This window comes from Schistocerca nitens, chromosome 2 (genome assembly GCF_023898315.1).
Source record: "Schistocerca nitens isolate TAMUIC-IGC-003100 chromosome 2, iqSchNite1.1, whole genome shotgun sequence".
NCBI classification, from domain to species: Eukaryota; Metazoa; Arthropoda; class Insecta; order Orthoptera; family Acrididae; genus Schistocerca; species Schistocerca nitens.
In genome coordinates, this window is record NC_064615.1 from 641,190,082 (window position 1) to 641,214,230 (window position 24,149).

At 37.7% G+C, this 24,149-nt stretch overlaps 1 protein-coding gene across 1 annotated transcript; it reads right to left on the minus strand.

Annotated features, from left to right (window-relative positions):
- Positions 1-734: 734 nt before the first annotated feature.
- Positions 735-23,086, minus strand: LOC126234540 (probable N-acetyltransferase camello). The gene is made up of 3 exons (XM_049943236.1): positions 22,907-23,086; positions 22,408-22,808; positions 735-1,619 (listed from the first exon to the last, which is right to left on the minus strand). Exons 2-3 carry the CDS (start codon positions 22,789-22,791, stop codon positions 1,242-1,244), a joined length of 762 nt encoding a protein of 253 aa, XP_049799193.1. The 5' UTR covers positions 22,792-22,808; positions 22,907-23,086; the 3' UTR covers positions 735-1,241.
- Between the last annotated feature and the right edge of the window lie 1,063 nt (positions 23,087-24,149).

Below are 24,149 nucleotides of genomic sequence, written 5' to 3' on the forward strand. Positions count from 1 at the left end.
TTCCACATTTGAAACAACCTCCTTTAATGCAGTTACAGAAAATACTGCTTCAGTAATTACATCTGACATGTGACTTGTTCAGTAAATCTATCAACAGTGATTTTCACATGCATAAATGAATCATGAGCATACACCTTTTATTCATTGTTCACAACGGGATTATGCAGAGAACAGTGACGGAAGTTTTAATTGGAATATAGGGTTTCTGACACTGGAAATATTTCAGCATGTCTCACATAGCACTTTTAAAAACAAATAAAACTGTACTCTGAGGTTCTCACCAGTCACGTGTGCTGGGTTAAAAACTGGGACACAGTGACAACTCACAGTTCCCTGCCCCAAATCAACCTTTGATGAAAGCTGAAAAACTCTGCTTAAAGACATTGAAAACCACACAAAATATTGGACTTCCTAATTCAAGCCTAGAAATAGAAAGGCACAAAGGACATGTAAAAATAGCACATTCAGTGAATGTTTAGTTAAATATTATGCAAAAAGTAGACCACAATCTCCACTAACTTGTTTGCCTGTGAATGCAGAAAGTTATGAAAATTCTCCGCTGCTAAAATTACTACATATCATAATGCAACAAGAACTAGTCTATTTATCTTTATTTCAGCCAAATAAATTAGAACAAGGATTATGCTGGATATTTTTATTTATTTTGTATGAGATAATGTAGAAGTAATATTTTTCTTATCAATCATTTATTTTCTAGAAACAGTACAAATAACTCAGTGTAAATATAGTAATAGAAATCAACAATATACACAACTGAAAAGGTCAAGAGATTATAAGCAGCCTGACAAAGTACTTAGGTGATTGTAGTTCGGCAGAACATTTTAACTGAGATTCTGTCAGTCAACCAATGATCAAAGGACGGCATTTATAAGAAGGTACCATTATAATTAATCTACTTTCTGATTAAAACCACTGAGAGTTGAGAATACCAAGTGAAAGCACCACTCATATCTTGTCAACATTCCTCATAAAGGAAGTCTTTTCTGGGTGCCTCTACTTAAATTTTAAATTTATAAATAAGCTGTAGAATGCAGCAACCACACTGCCGCTGATAATGTAGCCTTTTTCCACTCCCCCGTCACTAACAAAATAATTATTGCTCTTTAGGCCTGAAATTCATCACTTGACAACACTGAGTAGTAGCTGTCAGAAGGAGTAAATAGAAACAATACACTATTGGCACACAATTTATAGCACACACACTAAGACAACTTATAGTATCATGCACTAAGACAGTCAGTCTTTTTAGTCATTGAATACATCATCACCGTAACAAGACTGCCGATTATTTGTCTATGATAAATTTGTTTGGTTTCAAAACCTTTTTTAAAATACAGAGCTCCTGCCTCAGAATGACATTCTGTTGTAACAAGCTCTGCTGTTTTATAACCTCTTTCACTGCAGAAACTCAGTGCACGATCTACAAGAGCAGATCCAATACCCTTACGTCGGTAATCGCTGCTAACTGCTAGGCGACGTATCCATGCAGCATTATCAGTAGTTCGACATCGCATCACAGCTATGGTACCCACTACTCGTCGCTGATAGCCACCAAGAGCATTTAGCTGATCATGTTCAGTTGCTAGCCTATATTTAACCTGAAAAAAAAAATACATATATTTACAAATGACGGTAATGAAGAAAAACTACAAAATGTAAAGCAAACAATCAATGTACAAATAAACACATCTATTTCAATAAGCTGACTTGAAAGGAGTAATCAGGAAAACTGTATTGGGAGTAGTCTGGTGTCAAACAATAAAATGTTGTACACAGATGGTTACAGTTAAATTGTCGGAAGAGAGAAGAGGATATCTGAGCTACAAGGAAGGAAAGTAATGTATCACAGAATTATAAATATGGACTCAATCAGTGTTTAGAGAGAAACTGAAGAATGAGAAGGGGGGGGGGGACAATTTACAAAGACAACAGTCTTGGTGAAAAGTTTAACTCTTTCTTAAACACTTTAAGAACACAGAAACACAAATTGGTGACATCACTAAACAAGAAAATTTCATTATCCAAATGAAACTAATTTCCCACAAAATAGTTTACCATGTATAATATACTGGAACCACTGGCTGCCTAATTTAACAACTACTTCAGCAAACATTACTGTATTAGCAAAACTACAACTGTTAAAGATATTACAAATTCTTCAGCTTATTATATAAGCTCAAAACCTCTAAGCTAATACGTGTTTCTATCAGAATATTATAATATTGTATTGACTTAATGCTACTGCCCTTAAGCTAGCTTAATAATCAGCGACTCATTTTCCTGATACTCTTAAATATGCTGTAGTGACACTTATCAACACTGGAGATAGATAACCCAATTACCTCTACTTGCAGACCAATTTCTCTTTTTCCAATCTTTTGAACAGGTTTGAGGAAGCGGCTTACGATAAAACACTAAACTCCCACTAATCTGACCCTCAGTAGTACAGCCTCTCAGTAATCCAGCCCACATCCAGCCTCTAGTGGCTCAAGCAGAAATGACATGTACAATGATGAATTCTCATGTGCAACAATTTCATTAGTTAATTACAATATTACACAATCCTACATGTTTGAAATTGTGGCTTTCTTTATGGTTCAGTATCAAGGATTCTAAAAGGAAACACATTATGCTAGACCTCAAGCAGAAACTCAAAATTAGAGACGAGCTGAACTGAGGTTTTCCGCAGAAAGCCTTTGCTGCTGAGTACAAAGTTGTATGATAAACTATTTATGAACAAACTTTAACAGCCAAAGAGATAATGAAAAGCCTACATGAACATTATGATGAAAGTCATGATAAACAGGAAACAGGAAGAGACAGCATAAAGATCTCTCACACTGCTGGTGCTGAAGCTGCAGACATCTTCCTGCAGTACATTACGCAACAATCAGAAACATGCAGTACTGATGTAATGCTTGGAAGCCATTGTGTGATGAAGCATATTGCCATTGGGCGTCATCATTGTGATAACTAAAAATTTGGGACACATTTCATAGTAAGTGATAGTACTGTATATGTACACACTCAAGTACTAAATTTTCTATTAAAATGAATGTATCTTTGTAATATAACAAAGTATTATCTCTATGTGTTGACACTAAATTTAAGACACTTCCATTAACCTGGCACTTAAGCTAATCAGCATCCATATGTACAAGGAATGGCCGGATTAACAAGAATCTAGTGTACAATGAATATCTGAGCAGACCTAGTCAACGGCCTCTGTTTGGTTTTCGTAAACAATTCTCTTTTAATTCTGTTGAACGTATCAGTGGATATAATATCAGTCGATATAATTATGCGTACATCCGGTGAGATCACTTGGAACATTGTAGAGGAATACCTCTGTCAGTGCCTGGTTACATGGCAAAACCACTGCAGTGGACCCCCATAACTTCACTTGTTAACCACCTGACATTTACAGCAAGATCTCTGGTGTGCCTACTGACAATGGCACTGTGATATGAGGCTTTTCCTGGATCGCAATATGGACTTTGTCTTTACCTGCCATCATGATTTGGCTACTGTATGGACTAGCCTGTCTGCCAACTGTAGGACTGTCTTTGAACACCATTCAATTGACGGTTGTGTTTTCAGTGAACAAACCAACAGCATATGAGTAAATTAATAGCATGTTTCATATCAGAATGCTCCATAGTCAAACCTACAAAGTGTTTTCTGGCACTGATATGCAAGTTATTCAACAAACTTTCAGAGTACTGAATTAATATGAGATAGCCATACCTAGAAGCCTTTTGCTTTGTGTATTTCCACAGAAATTGTTACTGTCTGTGATTTAATTGCATATAAATTGTGCTTAGTAAAATTTGTGTTGTTGAAGAAGCAAACTTGCAACCCACCTGCTTCTGAATAAGACCCATCATGTTATTTTGCCGAGCATTTCAACCACAATGGACAAGCAGTCTTTCGAGCTCTGGAAATGACTGCTTAAGTAGCAGCACAAGCTCATACAGAAGCTGACAGATCTGGAACATCTACAATCACTTCCAGAAATCCCACCTTTCCAGGTGTTCAATGAAGCTCGAGATGACTAACAAGTGTATCAAAAGTATTTAGATCTTGGTGTCCAATTCCAGACAAATGACCTCAAATGGTTTGGAATGGCCTATCACGTTTGCTTCTAAGACGATCACCACTGCATAAGAAAATTATTTCCTGGCACAGATGGGAGGTACTGGCAATTGTCTTTAGCATCCAGAAGTTTCGCATTTTCTTGTATGGCAAAAAATTTCATCAGGTCACAGATCATAAACCTTTGCTGACCATATTTGCCCATGTCAAAGCTGCTAGAACACGTATCTCAGAGGTTATGGCCTCACTTGTCAACCAGCCAATGTTTAAAGCAAGCTCTTAAGTGTGCTTATTGATGGTGACCCCTGCACTATACGGTTTTTTCTCCTAAGCTGTGATTTGGACTTTGTTGTTACCTACTGACGACATACGGCTAATTCACAGGCTTGGCTATGTGCCTCATGCAGGAGTGTCTTCACACACCGTTCTAATGACTGTTGTTTTTTCAGTGAATGAATGAACCAACAGCACACAGGTGCTTGAGTGCTTCAAGATCAAACCCACGAATAGTTCTCTCCAGCCCTGGCACGTACACTGATCAACCACCTACCTAATAGCCTGTATGTCCACCTTTGGCATGGAAAACAGCAGTGATGTGTCACAGCATGGAAGCGATATGACCTTGGTAGGTCACTGGAGGGAGTTGGCATCACACCTGCACACACAAGTCACCTAATTCACGTAAATTTCAGAGAGAGGCAGGATGTTCAATAAGCTCTGACAACACGTTCAGTCACATCACAGATGTGTTCGACAGAGTTCAGATCTGGCAAATTCGGGAGGGGGGGGGGGGGGGAAGGAGGGGGAGGGGGCGACAGCACATCAATTGGAACTTGCCACTGTGTTCATCAAAAAACTAGATCACACCCCCGGCCTTGTGACATCGCACATTATCTTGTTGAAAATGCCATTGTGTCAAGAAACACGATCTTCATAAAGAGTTGTACATGGTCTGCAACCAGGGTACAGTACTCCTTGGCTGCCATGGTGCCTTGCCCGAGCTCGACTGGACCCATGGACGACCATGTGAACATTCGCCAGAGCATAATGAAGCTGCTCCCAGTGACACGTGACATGTGACAAAGAATTGTTCCACTGGAAGAGGATGGATTTGTGCTCTTTCACTGGCATGATGAAGAAGGTATCAGAATTCATCAAACCATGCAACACTCCGACACTGCGCCAATGTATAGTGCCAATGGTCACATGCCCATTTCAGTCGTAGTTGCTGGTTTCATGATGTTAACAGGGGCACATGCATGGATCGTTGGCTGTAGTGTCCCATTGTTAGGAGTGTTCGGTGCACTGTGTGTTCACACACTCTCATACTCTGCCCAGCATTGAAGTCTGATGTTAGTTCCACTACAGTTCACTGCCTGTTCTGCTTTAACAGTCTTCGCAGCCTACAATGTCTGACATCTGTAATGAGGGGTGGCCACCCAACCTCACGATATCTGAACGTGGTTTCATCTTGGTTTTGCCACATGTTGAAGACACTCACCACAGCATTCCTCAAACACTCAACAAATACTGCTGTTACTGAAATGCTCATGTCAAACCTCCTGGCCATCACAATCTGCCGTTGGTCAGACTCTGATACACTGCGCGCCTTCCCCACTGTATACATGGACAGCATGCTCACTGATACTATATGCACTGCACTGCGCATGTGTCTAGCAGTCATTCCTCACCAGGTGACACTGCTATCGCCTGGACAGATTTATATTGATAGTAAGTCAATGGTCATCATGTTCTGGCTGATCAGTGTAGGTTCTGTAAACTTCCACAATACTTTACTGACCACAAGTACCTCATCTTCAAAATTCTTTTGTTTTGTTTACTGTGATTAATAAAATCTGTGTTGTTAAGAAGCAGTCTCACAACAGATTCTTCATAGGGAAAGCAATACAAGACCTCAACAAACTAAGGCCTGACACGTCATCATCCTGTTGGTTATTCTGAAGCTTTGATAAATTCTTTGGCAAACTAAAATTTAATGTCATTAATGATATTTCTCTTGCATGGATAAAGTCATAACAGAAAACAATAGGGTCACATTGACAGACTGTGTCACAGGTGTGTAATTAATCTCATATCTACTAAAGAGACTGCCTACACTATATTCGTTCGTCCGTCCTCTTCTGCAGTACTGCTGTACACTACGGGATCCTTACCGGATAAAATTGAACGACAACAATGAAAAAGTTCAAAGAAGGGCAGCTTGTTTTGTATTACTGTTGAGTAGGAGAGAGAGTCGCATATATAAATGAGATAGGGTGACAATCATTAAAAGAAAGGTGTTTATCATTGTGGAGAGGCCTCTTCACTTTCAATCACAAACTTTTTTTTTATGTAATTGCAAAAATATTTTGTTGGATGAAGCCCAACTACAAAGGGAGAAATGATCATGGTAATAAAATAAGAGAAATCAGAGCTCACGTGGGAAGATTTAAGTGTTGATATATCCCTCGTGCTTTACCAGAGTGCAACATTAGAGAAATAATGTGAAACTGATTTGATGAACCCACAACCAAGCACTTAAGTGTAAATTGCAGAGCAGTCTAGTAGATGTAGATGCATGGGGAAACATTATGTGTGGGGTGTCACACGGATCAGTACTCAATCCACTCTGTGTTTAAATCTACATAAATGATGTTCCTATGACTTTAAAGGATATTTCAAAAACGGTAATGTTTACTGATGAGACAAGTATTCTATCCAGTATCCAAAGTTAATGTCATCATACACAGCTGAGATGATAGATGGCCTACAAGTGTTTCACAGTCAACATTTTAAATCTTAATTTCATGGCCTGATGTTACCAGGAGGAGGGGACATTAATGGTGAAACACTACACAAAACAACCTCACCACCTTGGAGGAAGATAGCATTCCAGCTGGACCCCAGATATAGTGGGAGAGTCAATTATTGGACTAACCAATCGGTATTGTAAAAAAACTGGAGGGTTCACACACACACACACACACACACACACACACACACACACACACACACACGGTTCTTGGATTGGGATGGATGCTACGGAAAATTACCTTGGCCTACAAATAAAGGACTTCAAACAGAAACACGGAATTTAACAACACTATACAATGCAGGACAGACAAAAATACTTGATGAAAAGCTAACAGAGTACAAGATAGATATTACAGACCTGTAGCAGATAAGATGGCCTGGGCAAGGCATGTACAGAGAGAAAATCTATACAATCATATATAGCATAAACAAACATGGTCACCATATATTTGCAACAGGATTTGCAGTGCATAATAAAATAACGGTCAAATGTGATGACACTATAAAATGTCAATGAAAGGATATGTTACATCAGAATCAAAGGTAAATATAGAAACATCTCATTGCTAAGTGTTCACACCAAACTGAGGACATGGAGGAAGACATAAAAGACGAATTCTGTGATGCCTTGGACCAGATATGCTCCAGACTACCACAGTATGATGTCAAAATTGTGCTGGAAGACTTAAATGCCAAAATAGGACAAGAACATCAATGGCAACCATATATAGGCATGTTCAGTTTTTACACTGAATCAAATGATAATCATCAACTTCGCCACATCTGGAAACATGAAAATAGTCAGTACATCATTTCCCCATAAAGATATACACAAAGCAACATGGATCTCACTAGGAACCAAACAGATCGTGTGTTGATAGAGAAAAAACATAAAAAGACAGTAACAGATGTTACGACAATGAGAGGGGCCGAGGTAGGATCACACCATCTGTTATTACAGATGAAACAATCATTACTAAGACAACCAAGTAAGAGCAACAATGGCAGAAAAACCCAAGGAGTAGATGTGAAGAGGCTAAAAGAAGAGTCGAATAAAAAGTTTGTGATTAAGCTTATGAATAGATAAACAGAATTAGAGAACAAAAGCAATAGGAAAGAAGGTGAAGATATCAGTACAAAATGGGACAAGATAACAACATTTACAAAGGAAACAGCACAGGAACTGTTAGGAGATAAAAAAATAGCAATATCAAGTGCAAACCATGGTTCAATGAAACTTGTAGAAAAACAATTCAAAACAGGAAGGCAGCCAGACAGGCCAATGATGAACAGTAACAAATATGAAAACCAAATAAAATACATGGCAATCACAAGAGAAATGAAGAAAACAATCAGGCAAGAAAAAAAGATCATTCATAACTAAACAGATAGAGAAAGCAGAGGAGGACACCAGAACAATAGTAAACAGTTTTAGAGTACATTGAGAAGCTATAGAAAGAAGTACAGAGGTAAGCCTTTGATAACCAAGGATGAGAATGGAAAACTGATCACTAAAAATGAAGGGAATCTAGAGAACTGGAGGAGATACTTCAAAGAACCACTAAACAACCGGTAGACATCTGCAACAATGAAAACATAGCAGAAAACAACCAGAAAGTACTACCATCAGTTGAAGAACAACTCTGATGGACGTGGAGGAGGCAACAAAAAGACTGAAAAATGGGAAGGCCCCAGGCGTAGGCAACATATCAGCAGAGCTCATCAAAGAAGAGAGAGATACGACCTATGAATGGTCAGCCAAATTGATAAAAGAGGTGTGGAGGAAAGAAGTAAAACCAAAGGACTGGAAAACTGTAGCTGTATGTCCCATATAAACAAAGAGAGGTTGACACAAAACTACAGAGGGATATCTCTACTATCCATATACTATAAAATGACACAAATTTAGGCCAATTCACACTGTGCGTCACGGCACCGTCGCACCAAGGCACTGTCCTATCAAGGTGCATTCACACTATCTCACGTCTAGTCACATGATCTCAACTTACATTGCTGTCCTCAACTGTTCTTTTTGCGGGAATTGCGATCTTCACAAGATGATTTTTCAACTGTTTTTATGGATGAATTGCACATACACAATGCAACAGCATACATGGAAGATGGTGTGCACATCTGTATGAAAATGATATTCATTGGACTCAAATGGTTTGCAGCTTGCAAGGATAACTTGTATATTAGAGAGAAGGGAGACAAAAGAGCAAAACAACACAAAGAAAGTGTGTGGGTTCGAAAAAATGTCATTACATGGTACAGAAGGAAAATTTCACACACTAACAAGGAGCCTGGAGAAGAGGAATCTGAATTTTATATTTTGGAAAGTCGAAGGATCGTTTGCTATGTCAAATTGCACCCAGAATTACTAAAAGGAACAGTGTCACGAGCCACCACCATATCCTATGAATATCTTATTTGTTTTAAGATTATTTTTAGTTGCTAGTCCAGTGCAAATTTCTGTTCAATAGTCATATCTCCCTCAATCCATTTCCCTTCATGACAGATAGGTTTTCTTTACATGCTGCATTTGGCTGTTAACAGTTCAAGTGCCTTATTTGTACTGGGGTTAGCTAGTGAAACCACATAAACATTGATCACTGGTGCTTGCAAAACTGTTTCACACGCAATTCAGAGAACCACTTAACGATAAATAGGCCTGCCACAAATACATATTTCAACAAACAATTTGCAGTGTTTGAAGGTTTCAGTGCATTTATTTATGCAACACTACAAATGTCTGACAACACACAAATAAAGTCCACGTACTTATCCATCAGATTCTACCCACAGTGCTTTTTCTCTTCAAGTTGCAGCCATGTTGCAATCCATTTCATTCTAAAATATTAGAACGGTACCAGTACCCATAAAAATCCATTTTATAATAAATGTAGTCAAGGACAAGTAATTTAGTATGCTCATGTCATACAATTCAGACTGCTGTGTCACTGCTTCAATTAGTCTGTTGTCATTTATTATAAATTTTAACAAAAGAAATAACCAAAACAATATATAGCAAATAACAAACAACAAACAAGTGATATCAACTGTGATGAAACAAAATATGGATATCTGCGCATGGCCATATATCGGGAGGGGGGCAGAGGGGAGGGGGGGGGGGGGGGATGAGCTTGTGGGTCACATGATCAGCAAAGGACAGATGACATCAGACATCAAAACTTTCCTCCAGACAAACCTTGACGATGATCTGATGGGACAGGATGGCCAATGTGGATGCTGCCATTTGACATGCATTGCAGAATGTTTAACAAGATGGCATGCGAGATGGCCACTGTGAATTGGCCATTATACTGAACAGGCTGAACCCATACACTGAAGAAATATTAGATGCAGCACAAGCGGGGTTCAGAAAGGGTAAGTCAACAACCGACCAAATATTCACAATAAGACAAATACTAGATAAGAACTAGGACTACAGTCAGGGTACCATCTGTATGTTTATAGATATCAACAAAGCATATGACAGCATAGTGATAGAGGAGACGTGGAGGATAATAGCAGAGTGTGGGATACTGGACAAGCTCATGCAGCTAATAAAAATGTATGTGATGGAATCAAAGAGTACAATGAAAGTATGGGGAGAGGGGGTTCTCACAAATATTTGAGGTAAAAACAGGAGTGAGACATGGAAAGTAAAACATAATTCAACTATGGAAAATCCAGTGTGTGTGTGTCCGCAAATGCATTCTATCTCTGAGGATGGCCTTGCTGGCTCATTTTCTGACAGCCTTTCTGTTGTGCCTATCTGCGATTCAGCATCTCCGATACATGCTGAAAATAAAGAAAAAATTCACAGTAATAGAAAGAAGAGCTCACTTAAGGCCAAACCATCACACAATTAGGAACCTAACAATACAGAAGACTGATCACTTTTGAAAATAAAATAGTGAGAAAAATGTACGGACCAGTGAAAGAAAATGAACAGTGCAGAGTAACGAAAATATAACTCAGACAATTACACACACTATCTGACATCGTATCGGGTGTGAAAACAAAGACTCAGGTGGTACGAACATGTAAGGGGGAGAGGGGAGAACATGGTTGGTTGGTTGGGTTAAAGATTAAAGGGACCAAACTACAATGGTCATCGAGGAGAACATGGTAATAAAGGCAGTAATGGATAGAGAAGCCAAAGGAAGGAGACCACTACGAAGGCCGAAAAGGAGATGGAAGGATAATACCATGGGAGACTATCATATAGTGGGTCTGGAAGATGAAGATGCAGCTGAAAGTAATGTGGAATGCTGGACTGTGTGAGGCCAAGGACCGGCTGTGGTTTGTGTCGCCTGTTTAAGTAAGTAATTACTATACAAAACACTTTATGCAAATGGGTGATTGTTAAAAGGCTCCAAAGTCATATTTTTCATTTTCTGAGATAATTATATTTTTAATGTCTATACGTATTTACACACATTTCTGAGTCAAAAAGCGCCTCAGTCAAGCTTGCTTTCTACGCGTTACAGCTAGCGTTTTTCTTCTGTTGGTAATACGGAAAATTTTGAAGATACATGAAAATACAAGCTCATTTCCTGTTCACAGAATGCACTATGCATCTGATACAAACTTCACATATTTGTTATCTGAACTGTCCGTCATAAAAACATATGAGTTGTATAAGGTAAAATACCCTGGTACCAATATTAAGTATGAGTTTTCTAATACATAGTTTTTTTCAAGGGAAATTATAACCTAAAGTTCGGAAAACCACAAAGATGCCTTTACTTTTGTGAGGACAAAAATGTGTGAATACATAGTTTTCATTGATAACATACTGCAAAAAGAATCATAACTGCAGTATTAATGGTGCACATGGGGTGAGATAAATAGTTCACAACATTCTTAATGAAACGACTAAAGAAAATGAAAACATTTTATTCTCTGTATTTGACTACATGCAAAATGTACATTTTCTGAACATTCTCATTCAGGAAATTTATTGCTTAAGGCAACTCAATGTGAATATTTTTGTATTTTCAACATTAAAACAGATTTCGCCCATTACTACATCTACCAAGAAGATCAGGTCCACAAAGGAACCAGTGAAGCTGCTTTGTTCCTTTAGACTACATTAAAAATTACGTCCCCGAGATAGTTACAGAGTTACAACTCTTTTTTGATAATTGTCCCAGGCAAAACAAGAACCATACATTGTCAAGTGTTTGTCTTGCCCTAACCAATTAGTGCACGTTTAACAGATGGACTTTCACACACTCCATGAAACCAAAAATCCAGTGTAATAAAATTTGCCATTATAAAATAGGACAATATACACTTTCCATGTGAAGTTTGGGTGCTTATAGCTAATGCTGAGAAAAAATGTCTAAGGACAGTTACATCAGTCGAGAGCGACATGATCACTGTGTGCTCTACTAGGTGGCCTACTTATCTTCAACCTCTTTTGAAAACAGACACCTTCCAATAAATGAGACAGCGCAATCTAGTATTACCAAATACTATTATTTTGAGTACTCTCATAAACATAAACAGACTGTAAAAACAATTGGGTACATAAGATCAAGTGGTTTTCAAAGCTTTAATACCCTTATCCTCAAGAAAACTTCATAAATTGCAAAAGTGAAGACTCAAAGAAAGTTATGTCATATACTGTGGAAAAACAGAATGGCTTTCATGATCAACTTTTACAGTGGCCAGCAGCTTCTGTTTCTCGCAGTGACAATGAATAAGGTTCAGAAAAATAAATCTTTGTAATGTAATAACATCCATTCAAGATTTGTGTTTGTAACATGAGCTAACATATAGCACTCATTATTTAATAAAATATCTGAAACAAAACTATACTTTAAATTTTATTGAGTGTTAAAAGGTGTACTCATTCATATAAATTTCTTGGGGTATAACTAGATAATAAGTTAAAACAGTCACCATAAAGATAAACTCAGGGTATTTTGCCCATAGTTTGTACATTTTTATATACAGTTATCTTACATAATTATCGTCAGAGGTAGTAAATAAAATATTTATTCAGCAGAAGCAAATAATAAGAATATTATGTAAAGCGGATAACTACATACTTTCAGAGGGCTTTTTGACAATCTTTAAACTCCACTTGGTTCCCAGTACAACTCTTAATTGTTTTCAATTTTTCACATATATAATCAGTTTTGATTAAATGGTGATTTGCATAGTCACAATACCAGGCACAAAAATAAATTTCACATGGACTTTGTCTCAATGTCTAAGAGTTCAGAGTCAAATTATGTACTCTGGTTCAGTGGTACTGAAGAATTTCTCATCTAACATTAAGAGAGAAATTGAGGATCTATTGTGTCGTTACCTGGTACAATCCAAGTGTGTCATTGTGCAGCAGACCATGTAGTGTGTGAAAAATAAGACTGACACCAAGTCATTAGCCAAAAATGCAGTAGTGAGCAAATGTTATGACTGCAAATAACAATCTCAAATCAGCACCACAGAATGAAGTAAGCATCTTCTTAGAAACAACGAATACAATCAGAGTTCCAAGCTCAAACCCCAATCCTACAAAGCAGAGTAACAGCTGTATTTGGATATCAACATAATGTAGACTTCAGCAGTGAAATATCAACTCCCAATCCAGCCGCCACACAAGATATTTATTTCCTGGACCCATGTCGTTCCTTTAAATTATTTAAGGTAACAACTGCGACGGTTCAATTAAAAAGGACATGTCAGAGTTCCTTACATCTCTGTCTCTAAAAATCACTGTCAGCTTGACATTTATGCCAAATCTTCCACCTTCGGTTACACGGCAAGTAACAGTTTTTACTGCAAATAAGTATGACGAGCAGCAATTTATTGTATCAGGCTCCTTTTACAAATATCCCAAATCGTCATGCTCATTGCTGAGCACCGTGACCTCATGAACCAACAGTCTTCATGCAGAATGATTACCTGCTTCTTTTAAGAGTCTACTGAAGACGTAGACTGGAGATCTTTATATGATCCACCCACCTGCTCACTGGTCTTCCCATCGGTCTTCTTTCCTCAATCTTACCTTCCATGATTATTTTCTCTAGATTTTCTCCATTTCTTCTCACAATATGACCGAAAAATTGGAGAATTTTTTTGTTGATATGGGAAGAAAGGCACTTAGAAATACTGAGTTGCTCAAGGGGCACATTTGTTGCAGTTCATTTTATGTGCAGCATCCTGCACCAGCACCAAAACCCAAATGCACAAATATGCTGCTGGTCTCTGGCCTTAAAGGTCCATACTTTGGAGCCATAAAAAAAGAGGGAAAACGTGTGTTTCAACAAGCTGACCCTTCGTGGTTTTCATTATTGCTCTGTTCCGCAAGATCTTTGTGAGCTCCTTCATAATCAGTCACCCTTGCATGATCCACCTTATCAAATCTTCACAGTTTCCATGTCGCAAATGGATGACCCAAGATAGATGAAAATATGCACAAGTCCCAGTTTCTTTAATAGAGCTGCCAGCATGATACCATCAGCAAATTGGTGGTTGTTAACAGCTCTACCAGAAACTGAGATGCCTCTAGCCCAAATGTCAAGGGCATTCCTAATAACAAGTTCTGCACAGATGATGTACAGTTGGGAGGGTGTGAGGGCAGACCACAACACTGTGACACCTTTCAATAAATTGAAGAAATCAGACGTGCCAGCACTTGTCTTCACAGCTGCAAGGTGATCATGTTATAGACTCATCGGTACTGTCAAATGTAGTAGGACACAAACTTTGCAAGCACATGACATAGCTTCAAACAGAGAACATGGTCAAAGGCTTTCCTGCAACCAAGGAAGTACATAGAAACAGAAACACAGAATCTTGTGATTTCCATTCAGAAGTTCCTTTGCCTTCGACAACTTGCTTGTTCTGTGGATTTGTGAGGCTAAATATATGGCTTCAAATGCTGGTTGAAGATGTAGAGCAAAATTTTACTTGTGTCACATGTGAGGGCAATGTAGTTGAAGCAGTTCCTGATTGATGCTTTCTTGTGTAGGGGGATGAAGATAGACTTCTAACAGTCTTCTGGACACTCACCTGTTTCCCATATCCTTGTACACAATAAATGCAGTATATCAGCACTTTCCTCCCCCATTTCTTGAACCATCTCACCAGATACAGTGTCCAGACCAGGTGATTTATACAAATATATGTAAGTGTAGTTAACTACAAAAACAGCAACGCAGTTTTTTCATATAAATTATGAAGCCAAAGCTTCCCCCCCCCCCCCTCCAAACTAGCAGTTTTCCTAGAACTTTACTGATTACACTGCAACTGCAATAAGTCAAATAGTATTTTGCAGTGTAGCATTAGTTTATTGGTAATAAAATGTAAAGATTTACGCTCTACAAGTTTCTTTTCTTTTGTTAACCTATACTTCAACTCATACAACTATAAAGGCCCTCCTTGATGGTAATCACAGAGCACAATGAAGGAATGAATTATGCACTACTTTGGTGCCATAATAAATTGGAATTAGAAATATAATTATGGCCTTGTTGGCCAAAAGCTTATCTTGTTACAGTCTTTTTGTTGTACCTAACTGCAACTCAGCATCTCCACTGTGTGGTGAATACCAAATATCCTTTTCATAATATTGTTGCCTTTCAAAATGAAGTCTGTACAAGCAATAACCCACAGAGAATGGCAAGATTCAATGTGCTTTTAAAATGAGGTATTTATCTGGGTCAGAAGTATGTTTTGAGAAGAACATTCCTTCATTCCCAGCCATCAAATGTGCTGCGATTATTCCCAAGATACACCATTAGTTTGCAGAAAAGAAGGACATGATCATACATTCATTTTTTTTTTACCATTTCTAACGATGCAGCAAGTTTCTACAGTGACTTACATTCCGTAAGTGGTGAAGAGTACCAAGATCATGAAAGCTCATGGAGAATTTATGATGAAGGGCTCCCTAAAGTTGTTTAGAAGGAAAAAAAGAACTATTATTTTAAAATTTTAAAGTAAAAAACAGGTATTTAATATTCATTATCACTGATCTAGTTTGAGTACAAAGCAAGTTTTGAAAAAGAAAAATATTTTCTATTCCCTGCACTTTATAGACCATCAAAAATCCTGTGTATCATATGCAAAGACTACCTTAAAACATATTGCAATTTGCTAATTGTAAAAGATTTTGCCCTCTCAACCAGCTACTTAATTAAATAAATGTGTCTCCTGTAAAATTTTATTTTTTGGATAAAGCAAGTTTAGCAAAAACTTTCCTCAGTTTTGGTCCCCTGCCCTACCCCCCCCCCCCCCCCCAAAAAAAAACCACATCAGAATTTGAAATAAATATCAATATGTGTGTGCCTGATTAATGCAACTGAGACAGGAAAATACAATAACTGTAGTGAGCTGTTGAAATCATAAAGTGGATGGAGCTGGAACACAAAATCTATTACCCCAAATTCACTTAATATGAAATCCGGTCAGATATGTGCAGACACACATGATTAGCAATTGTGACAGAAAAGTAGAAATTGACAAAAGCAGATGAAAAAAAAGAAAAAATTGGACTTGCTGTAAATGAACACAAGACAAAATACATAGTAATATCCATTTCTAAAGTGTGATTAACACTACATGACAGCCTCTAATAATTGTAAAGCTGTCAGTTGCTTCCATTGCCTTGGTGCTCTTTTAACCAGCATTAATAATGTAAGGAATTTGTTTAAAAAATGATACAAGCAGCAAACACAGCTTATTATGCAAACTTACAGTATTTAAGAATCATCTAGGCCCTAATTACAACAACAACCAGTTAAAGAGTGTACTATACCCTTGTATGACCAGTTGCTACGAATGGGTCACAAAGGGGAATGATGACAGAAGCAGACACTAACAACCTCAGGGAATTTGAAACAAAAACCCTGTGAAAAATTTATGGGCCTGTGAGAGGAAGATGACTGGATAGTAGGATACAACACAACATAAGAGAGTAGGGTACAACCACGATATAGAAGAGCAAGTAGAAGGGGACAGTATAACAAAATGTATAGAATCTCACAGAATATGATAGTTAAAACATACGGAGAAGATGGCAAGATTTCCAAATGAATAATGAAAGGCAGACTTTATTCAACCAGACGGTGTGGCCTATCAAGATCAAGACCACTGGACAACGTGTCGGCTGACCTCACCAACATGGTGATGCAGGAATGGAAGAGAAATGCACAGATGTATGGAGGCAGGTTGCTGAGGCAGCCAAGGTGCATTGGGGACTGTAGTGTCACAGAAAAAGTTGATATTCACTTCACTGATCAACACATGTCCACAGTGAATTTTTTTCACAAACTAGTACCTAGGCAACTTCCTGGCAGATTAAAACTGTGTGCCCGACCGAGACTCGAACTCGGGACCTTTGCCTTTGGCGGCCAAGTGCTCTACCAACTGAGCTACCAAAGCACGACTCACGCCCGGTCTCACAGCTTCACTTCTGCCAGTATCTCGTCTCCTACCTTCCAAACTTTACAGAAGCTCTTCTGTGAACCTTGCAGAACTAGCACTCCTGAAAGAAAGGATATTGCGGAGACATGGCTTAGCCACAGCCTGGGGGATGTTTCCAGAATGAATTCTGGAAACATCCCCCAGGCTGTGGCTAAGCCATGTATTCTGGAAACATCCCCCAGGCTGTGGCTAAGCCATGTCTCCGCAATATCCTTTCTTTCAGGAGTGCTAGTTCTGCAAGGTTCACAGGAGAGCTTCTGTAAAGTTTGGAAGGTAGGAGACAAGATACTGGCAGAAGTGAAGCTGTGAGACCGGGCGTGAGTCGTGCTTCGGTAGCTCAGTTGGTAGAGCACTTGCCCGCGAAAGTCAAAGGTCCCGAGTTCGAGTCTCGGTCGGGCACACAGTTTTAATCTGCCAGGAAGTTTCATATCAGCGCACACTCCGCTGCAGAGTGAATATCTCATTCTAGTACCTAGGCACTCTAGAAACATTTTACACCAAACCAAAGATACAGACAGTGAAATCCTCCATTCTAGTACCTAGGCACTCTAGAAACATTTTACACCAAACCAAAGATACAGACAGTGAAATCCTCCACTCACCAGACAGTATGAAGCAAAAGGAAACTCTGGACAGAGACAGAGTATGTGCAATTACCCACAGAACATCTATTGTGTATTCATACAAGCTTTCTAACATGAGAACTCACACAAATGCGTAATCTGCTTTATTCACAGTGGTATAAATCTTAAAAATGTGTGGTCTGTCACGTAACTCTTTAAACTGGTAACGCCATTAATCAGTAAAACAACATTACATACTTGGAAGCTGAAATTCATTCACAGCCTACCTTCGTAACAGGGTCATTCCATATCAAATCACCCAATAAAAAATAAATTTTACACCCACCTCCTGAGATTTTCATGAAATTTGGCTCAAATGGTTCTAATACCATCCTGACAACACCTGCAATTTTTTTTTGCTGTATCTCTTACAGTTTTTCTTTTATAAATTTTTAAAGTTTTTATGTTTTGCGTTTTCTGAACCTTCGGAAATGGTCAATTTAATTTGTATTCAAAACTTTAAATTTGCTTATCTTAAAAACTCTTTTAGATAACATCATGAATTTTTGCAGCAAGTTTATTTATTATACATATTTGAAGATAAAAATGATGCTATTAAAATATATTAATATTTTCTATGAAAAAAATATATGTATTTTTTTTCTTTTTTCTTTAACGGATGTTTTGTTTTATAAGAATTGCAATATCTAGAGTCTCAGACCTGATAGAATGCTCAAATTTGTTTTAATTTACTCTTAAACATATAGGCTATTTGATAAAACAAAAATAATGATGGCTTTTTAACATGTTTATTAATTATAGTAGATTACATTAGAATTATGTACAAAGATACTTACGACACTTATGTATAACCCAACTGATTGCTTGAAACATTGAATTTTTTGAGTAATTTTGTCTTTTTAATAAACATTAATGCTGATTCAAACTGTTTTTCCACTTCATCCAAGAGCTTTCAGTTCTTTTGATACAGTCTTTTTTGAAGTAATACATTCTCCCAGTGCCGCTTGATTGAGGTGTGTCTACTACACAGACTATGTGCTCCAAAGGCACTATGCAGGAATCTTCTCTTTCAGGCCAATAAAATGATGCAGCAGGTCCTGAAGGATGTAGAAATAGAATTTCTGCATCTTCTTCATCATTGAATATTGTTTTTACCAGTCCAAAGTACCAGTTACCATCATAATTTGCAGCCACATAGCTATTTATGGATGGTTCAACACGAACCCAACCAGAAGAAGAATGGAAAGAAAAGACTAAGGAGGGTTTTACACTATCTGTAGTCCTTCTAATTTCAAGGTTGTTTGTTGGAAGTGGTTTGAAGTTATGAAAACTTCTTGTTCCAGGAATGGTTCGGGTTGCTGAAAAACGTTTTTCTAGTTTTAACCGTAGCAAATCAGCTTCTTTTTTGTCAATAAAGTGAAAATGAATGTTTTCAATATTTTTTTCACAAAACTTATACACATCGATTGCTGTCATTATTTGTTCTTTGTCTGAAAGCTGTAGACTGGCTTTCCTTAAAATTCTTTTAATAGTTCCTCCTAGGCCATCACAAATTGACTTCCTATGACTTGTTGCAAAAAAAAAGAGTGTTGGGTCTTCAAATTAGTCTCTCAAGTGTTCAGTCAAATTTTTAAAACTGTTTCTATTTTTGTACTGCCCAGCACAACCATCTGTAAAGTAGTGAACTGAGTCAATGTCAGTATGATGTAATGACAGCGACTTTGTAATTTCTTTTTGTACAAAGTTAACAAAACCAGTGTCATGTTCTTCGTCATCACTAATAAAACAGTGGTTGGAAACAAAAACATTGTTTTCCTCATTACTTAGAAAAACTCCAACTGGGTGTAGAGTACAACCACCTCTATTCCAGTGGTAACTTTGTATCTCATTTTGTATAACAAAGGAATAATTTTCACTGAAATCCATCACAATAATTGCTGTTTTGGGTGGTGGGTCTTCTTTCAATCTTTTAAAGGCTGCTGATTGGGATTTTGCTATAAACGAGTTCGGGGTGAGCTTTTCCAATGACCTAACCAATAAAGAAATGTAGTCTTCAACACTGATAGACTGTTTGATCATTTCTGCCCTGTCTGTGTTAACCCACTGATTACAATTTCTTCTTCTAAATCATAATATTCACTTAGTTTTTCAGTTACGCACTCTGTTAGTGCAGTATTTGCAGGACAGCTGTTGCAATGATGTAGCATGCAGTTTTGGTTTTCTGTGTTGCACACAAGCATCTTAATTAGGTCTTTATAAGATTCTTAAATTTTCACAGCATCCAGTAATAGTTTAACATTCTGGTGGATACTGCATACACATACAGTGTGTGTGCCTGCAGCACCAGCAAGGATACACCATTTAGGTCTCAAGAAACAAAATCCTACTTCTACCTCGGGATTCTCCTATTTGAAATAATAATAGAGTTCTCTCAAGTTACACAAAATGAGTCTTTTTTGCATGTACACATTTTCTTGAACACTTACTTTGTCTTTCGTTCCAGGTAGCACTCTGGAACTTTCATCCTTTTCATAAAAATCTGTTACAAGTCTTACTGTATTTTCAGAAACAGTTTTACCTTTTTTTGGACCAGGAGTTTCCAAAATACCCTTTTCAGATTTTAGCTTTCTAGCTTGTCGCACCATGTACTCACTTACATTACATTCTTTCATCACTTTATTTCGACTCCAAGAATCTGGAGCCAAGGTCAGAATCTGGATTTTTTCTAGACCTCCCAACAGATGAAATCTTCTCTTTCATAAGAGAAATCATTACATCAAAATCCTTTGCTTTCTCAACCACACTTTTATCTTCTTCGTCATCATCAGAACTTGGTGCATCATATTTTAATGCTTTTGAAACCGCCTTTTTTGCAGTCTTTTCAATACTGCTAACCTTCCTTTTAAAATAAGACCCTTTACTTTGTTCTGACAAGCCATGAAGCTTTATCGGTGTTAAACCTAAATAATCAAGAGCAATGTTTGTTTGTACGAGGGATTCATTTCTGGATTCCAATGATTCTAATTCAACCATGACTTCATCATCTGTTTCACTTTCATTGACTTCAACTCTTAATTTTTCCTCACAAAAGTTACGGCATGTTGAGCAAAGCTTTTGTCTGGGTTTTATGCTAATATTTTTTGTCAGTAATTGTTTAGAAAGATCCAAGCCTACACTTCTCAACGATTTTTTGATGGGCTTTTTGTGTTTTTTTAGTGGGTCTACACATGCTGTTTGATACTTTTCAAAAACATTTAAAAAGTAGTAGCTGTGGTGTGAACATATATTCTTAAATTCACACAGATTAATTCCAGATCGTAAGTGGATCAAATCTTTTTCTTCCTCACTCAATTCTGATACCGGTTGTAACTTTTTTGAAGGTGTGTAGGTTGTTTGGAAACAGTCAGATTTTTTAAATAACCCTACACTACAGGTTTGAATATCTGACATACTGATTTCAATTTTGGTCTGATTACTGTTCTGGTTACTTTTATAGGATATTGGAAAAGAATCTCTGTAAACTAAGTAACAGTACTTACTGAGAGTTCGAATAAACTTAATAAAATACTATCCAAGCACTATTTAACACTGTAATAATTTTTTACTTCAAAACACAGGAGTAACAAAACAAAATCCAAGTGTACATTGCTACTCCAAGAAGACAAAAACTTATTTTCGGTGTCTAAGTCACTTGGTATTTTTTGTTTTTAAAATATAATTAATATTATTTTAAAAATTAGATAACTATTAAACAGGTTAAAAAGCCAACATAATTTTTCTTTTATCTAATAGCCTATACAATTAAGAGTATTTTAAAACAAATTTGAGCTTTCTATCAGGTCTGAGACTCTAGATATTGCAGTTTTTGTAAAACTAAACATCCATTAGCTAAAAAAAAAAAAATAAAAAACTTGTAAATTTTTTTCATTTGGAAGATTTTAATATATCTTTATGGTAATTTTTTTTAACATTTAGATATAATACACAAACTTATTCCAAAATTTCATACTGATATCTTGAGTATTCTTTAATATACAAATTTTTTTAGTTGTGAGGACACGTTAAGTTACAATTTCCGACTGCTGAAACAACGCCAAATCTAAAAACTTTAAAAATGTATAAAAAAAACTATAAGAGATAGAGCAAAAAAATTTTACAAGTGCTTTCAGGATGATAAAAGAAGTAATTGTACAAAGTTTCATCAAAATCTGACATGGTTGGTGTCAAGGCCTGGGTGACTTGACATGGAATGACCCAACAGGTACCCATACAGAAGCATAGAAATTTAAGTTACTCTTCATCAGAAAGAATTATTGCAACACGTAAGTTGTGTCGGCAATACTGGCTAACAATTCGTTCGTTATAGCAGCTACCAATGTTCAAACAGATACATAAACCTGGGTGGGCGTCTACTTTGTTAAGAAATGTTATCAAAATTTTGTACCTCTGATTTCTGTTTCAACGTGTTGGACAACGGTTCGTGGACCTCTGCAACCCAGAATCCGGTATCACGGGACGACATGTATACTCGGGGAATATCTGCTATTTCCTGGCTGACTTCCATGGCCCTCATGACATGTGCAAAGTAGATGCCTCCATACACGATGAAAATTACACTTGCTGGCACCGTAAGAAAGCAAATACGAAATGGAACGCCGACAAAAATAAACAGAAGGGCCGACACAAGAATAATTGACTGAAATGTTATTTCCCGTAACAATCCAGCAAAAAATGCCGTGTTGACTGTTGACATTATCCCTTCCTTCACAATTTCTTGACACTGTAATTGGTCCCCAGGTTGATAATACCGAATAACAACTGTTCCCATTTTTATAACGTCAGTAACTGAAACAAAAATGCCAAATGATATTAAAATAATCGATCATTGCAGAAATTATTTTCTTTTGCAGCAAATTCATTCGCAAGCTTCATGCCAGCAATACCCAAGTTCTGCCTTCTGAAACCTCTAAACCTGAACTAGATATTATTTTCTACGAGTCAACATTCGAAACTTCGAATTAAAATAACATCCAAGCTATAATTCAAACAAAACTAAATATTTGTATACACCCAACATCCCATTCACACAATCAAAACAAGCGCACAATCCGATATATACTACATGCGATGGGTCGTCGCTGTATTCATATCGACTATGCCACAGCTGTGAGAGTCGGTTACATCGATATATGTGACTGATTGAAGGATGAAAGGACATGGAAGCACGAAGGAAACTGATATAGGCACGCGCATTCAAATACAGAGATATGTAAACAGGCAGAATACAGCACTGCGGCCGGCAAGTCCTATATAAGACAACAAGTGTCTGGCACAGTTGTCAGATCGGTTACTGCTGCTACAATGGCAGGCTATCAAGATTCAAGTGATTCTGAAAGTTGTGTTACAGTGTCGCACGAGCGATGGGACACAGCATTTCCAAGGCAGCGAGGAAGTGGGGCTTTTCCAGTACGACCAATCCACGAGTGTACCGTGAATATCAGGAATCCGATAAAACATCAAATCTCCGAAATCGCTGCAGCCGGAAAAAGATCCTGCAAGAACGAGATCAATGACGACTGAAAAGGATCGCTTAACGTGACAGAAGTGCAACCTTCCGCAAATTCCTGCAGATTTCAACGCAGGGCCATCGACAAGTGTCAGTGTGCAAATGTAATTGATATGGGCTTTCGGAATCGAAGGCCCAATCGTGTACTCTTGATGACTGCACGACACAGAGCATTAAACCTCGCCTGGGGCTGTCAACATCGACATTCGACTATTGATGACTGGAAACATGTTGCCTGGTTGGACGAGTCTCATTTCAAAATTGTATCGAGAGGAAGGACGTATGGAGACAACCTTACGAACCCTGCGTGTCAGCAGGGGACTGTCCAAGCTGGTGGAGGCTCTGTAATGGTGTTGGGGCGTGTGCACTTGGAGTGCTATCAGACCACTGATATGTCTAGATACGACTGATGGTGGCATGTACATGAGCATCCTGTCTGTTCACTTGCATCCATTCATGTCCATTGTGCAATCCGAAAGACTTGTGAAATTCCAGCAGGACAATGCGACAATGCTCACGTCCAGAATTGCTACAGAGTGATTCCAGGAACATTCTTCTGAGTATAAACACTTCCGCTGGCCACCAAACTCCGCAGACATGAGCATTATTGATCATACCTG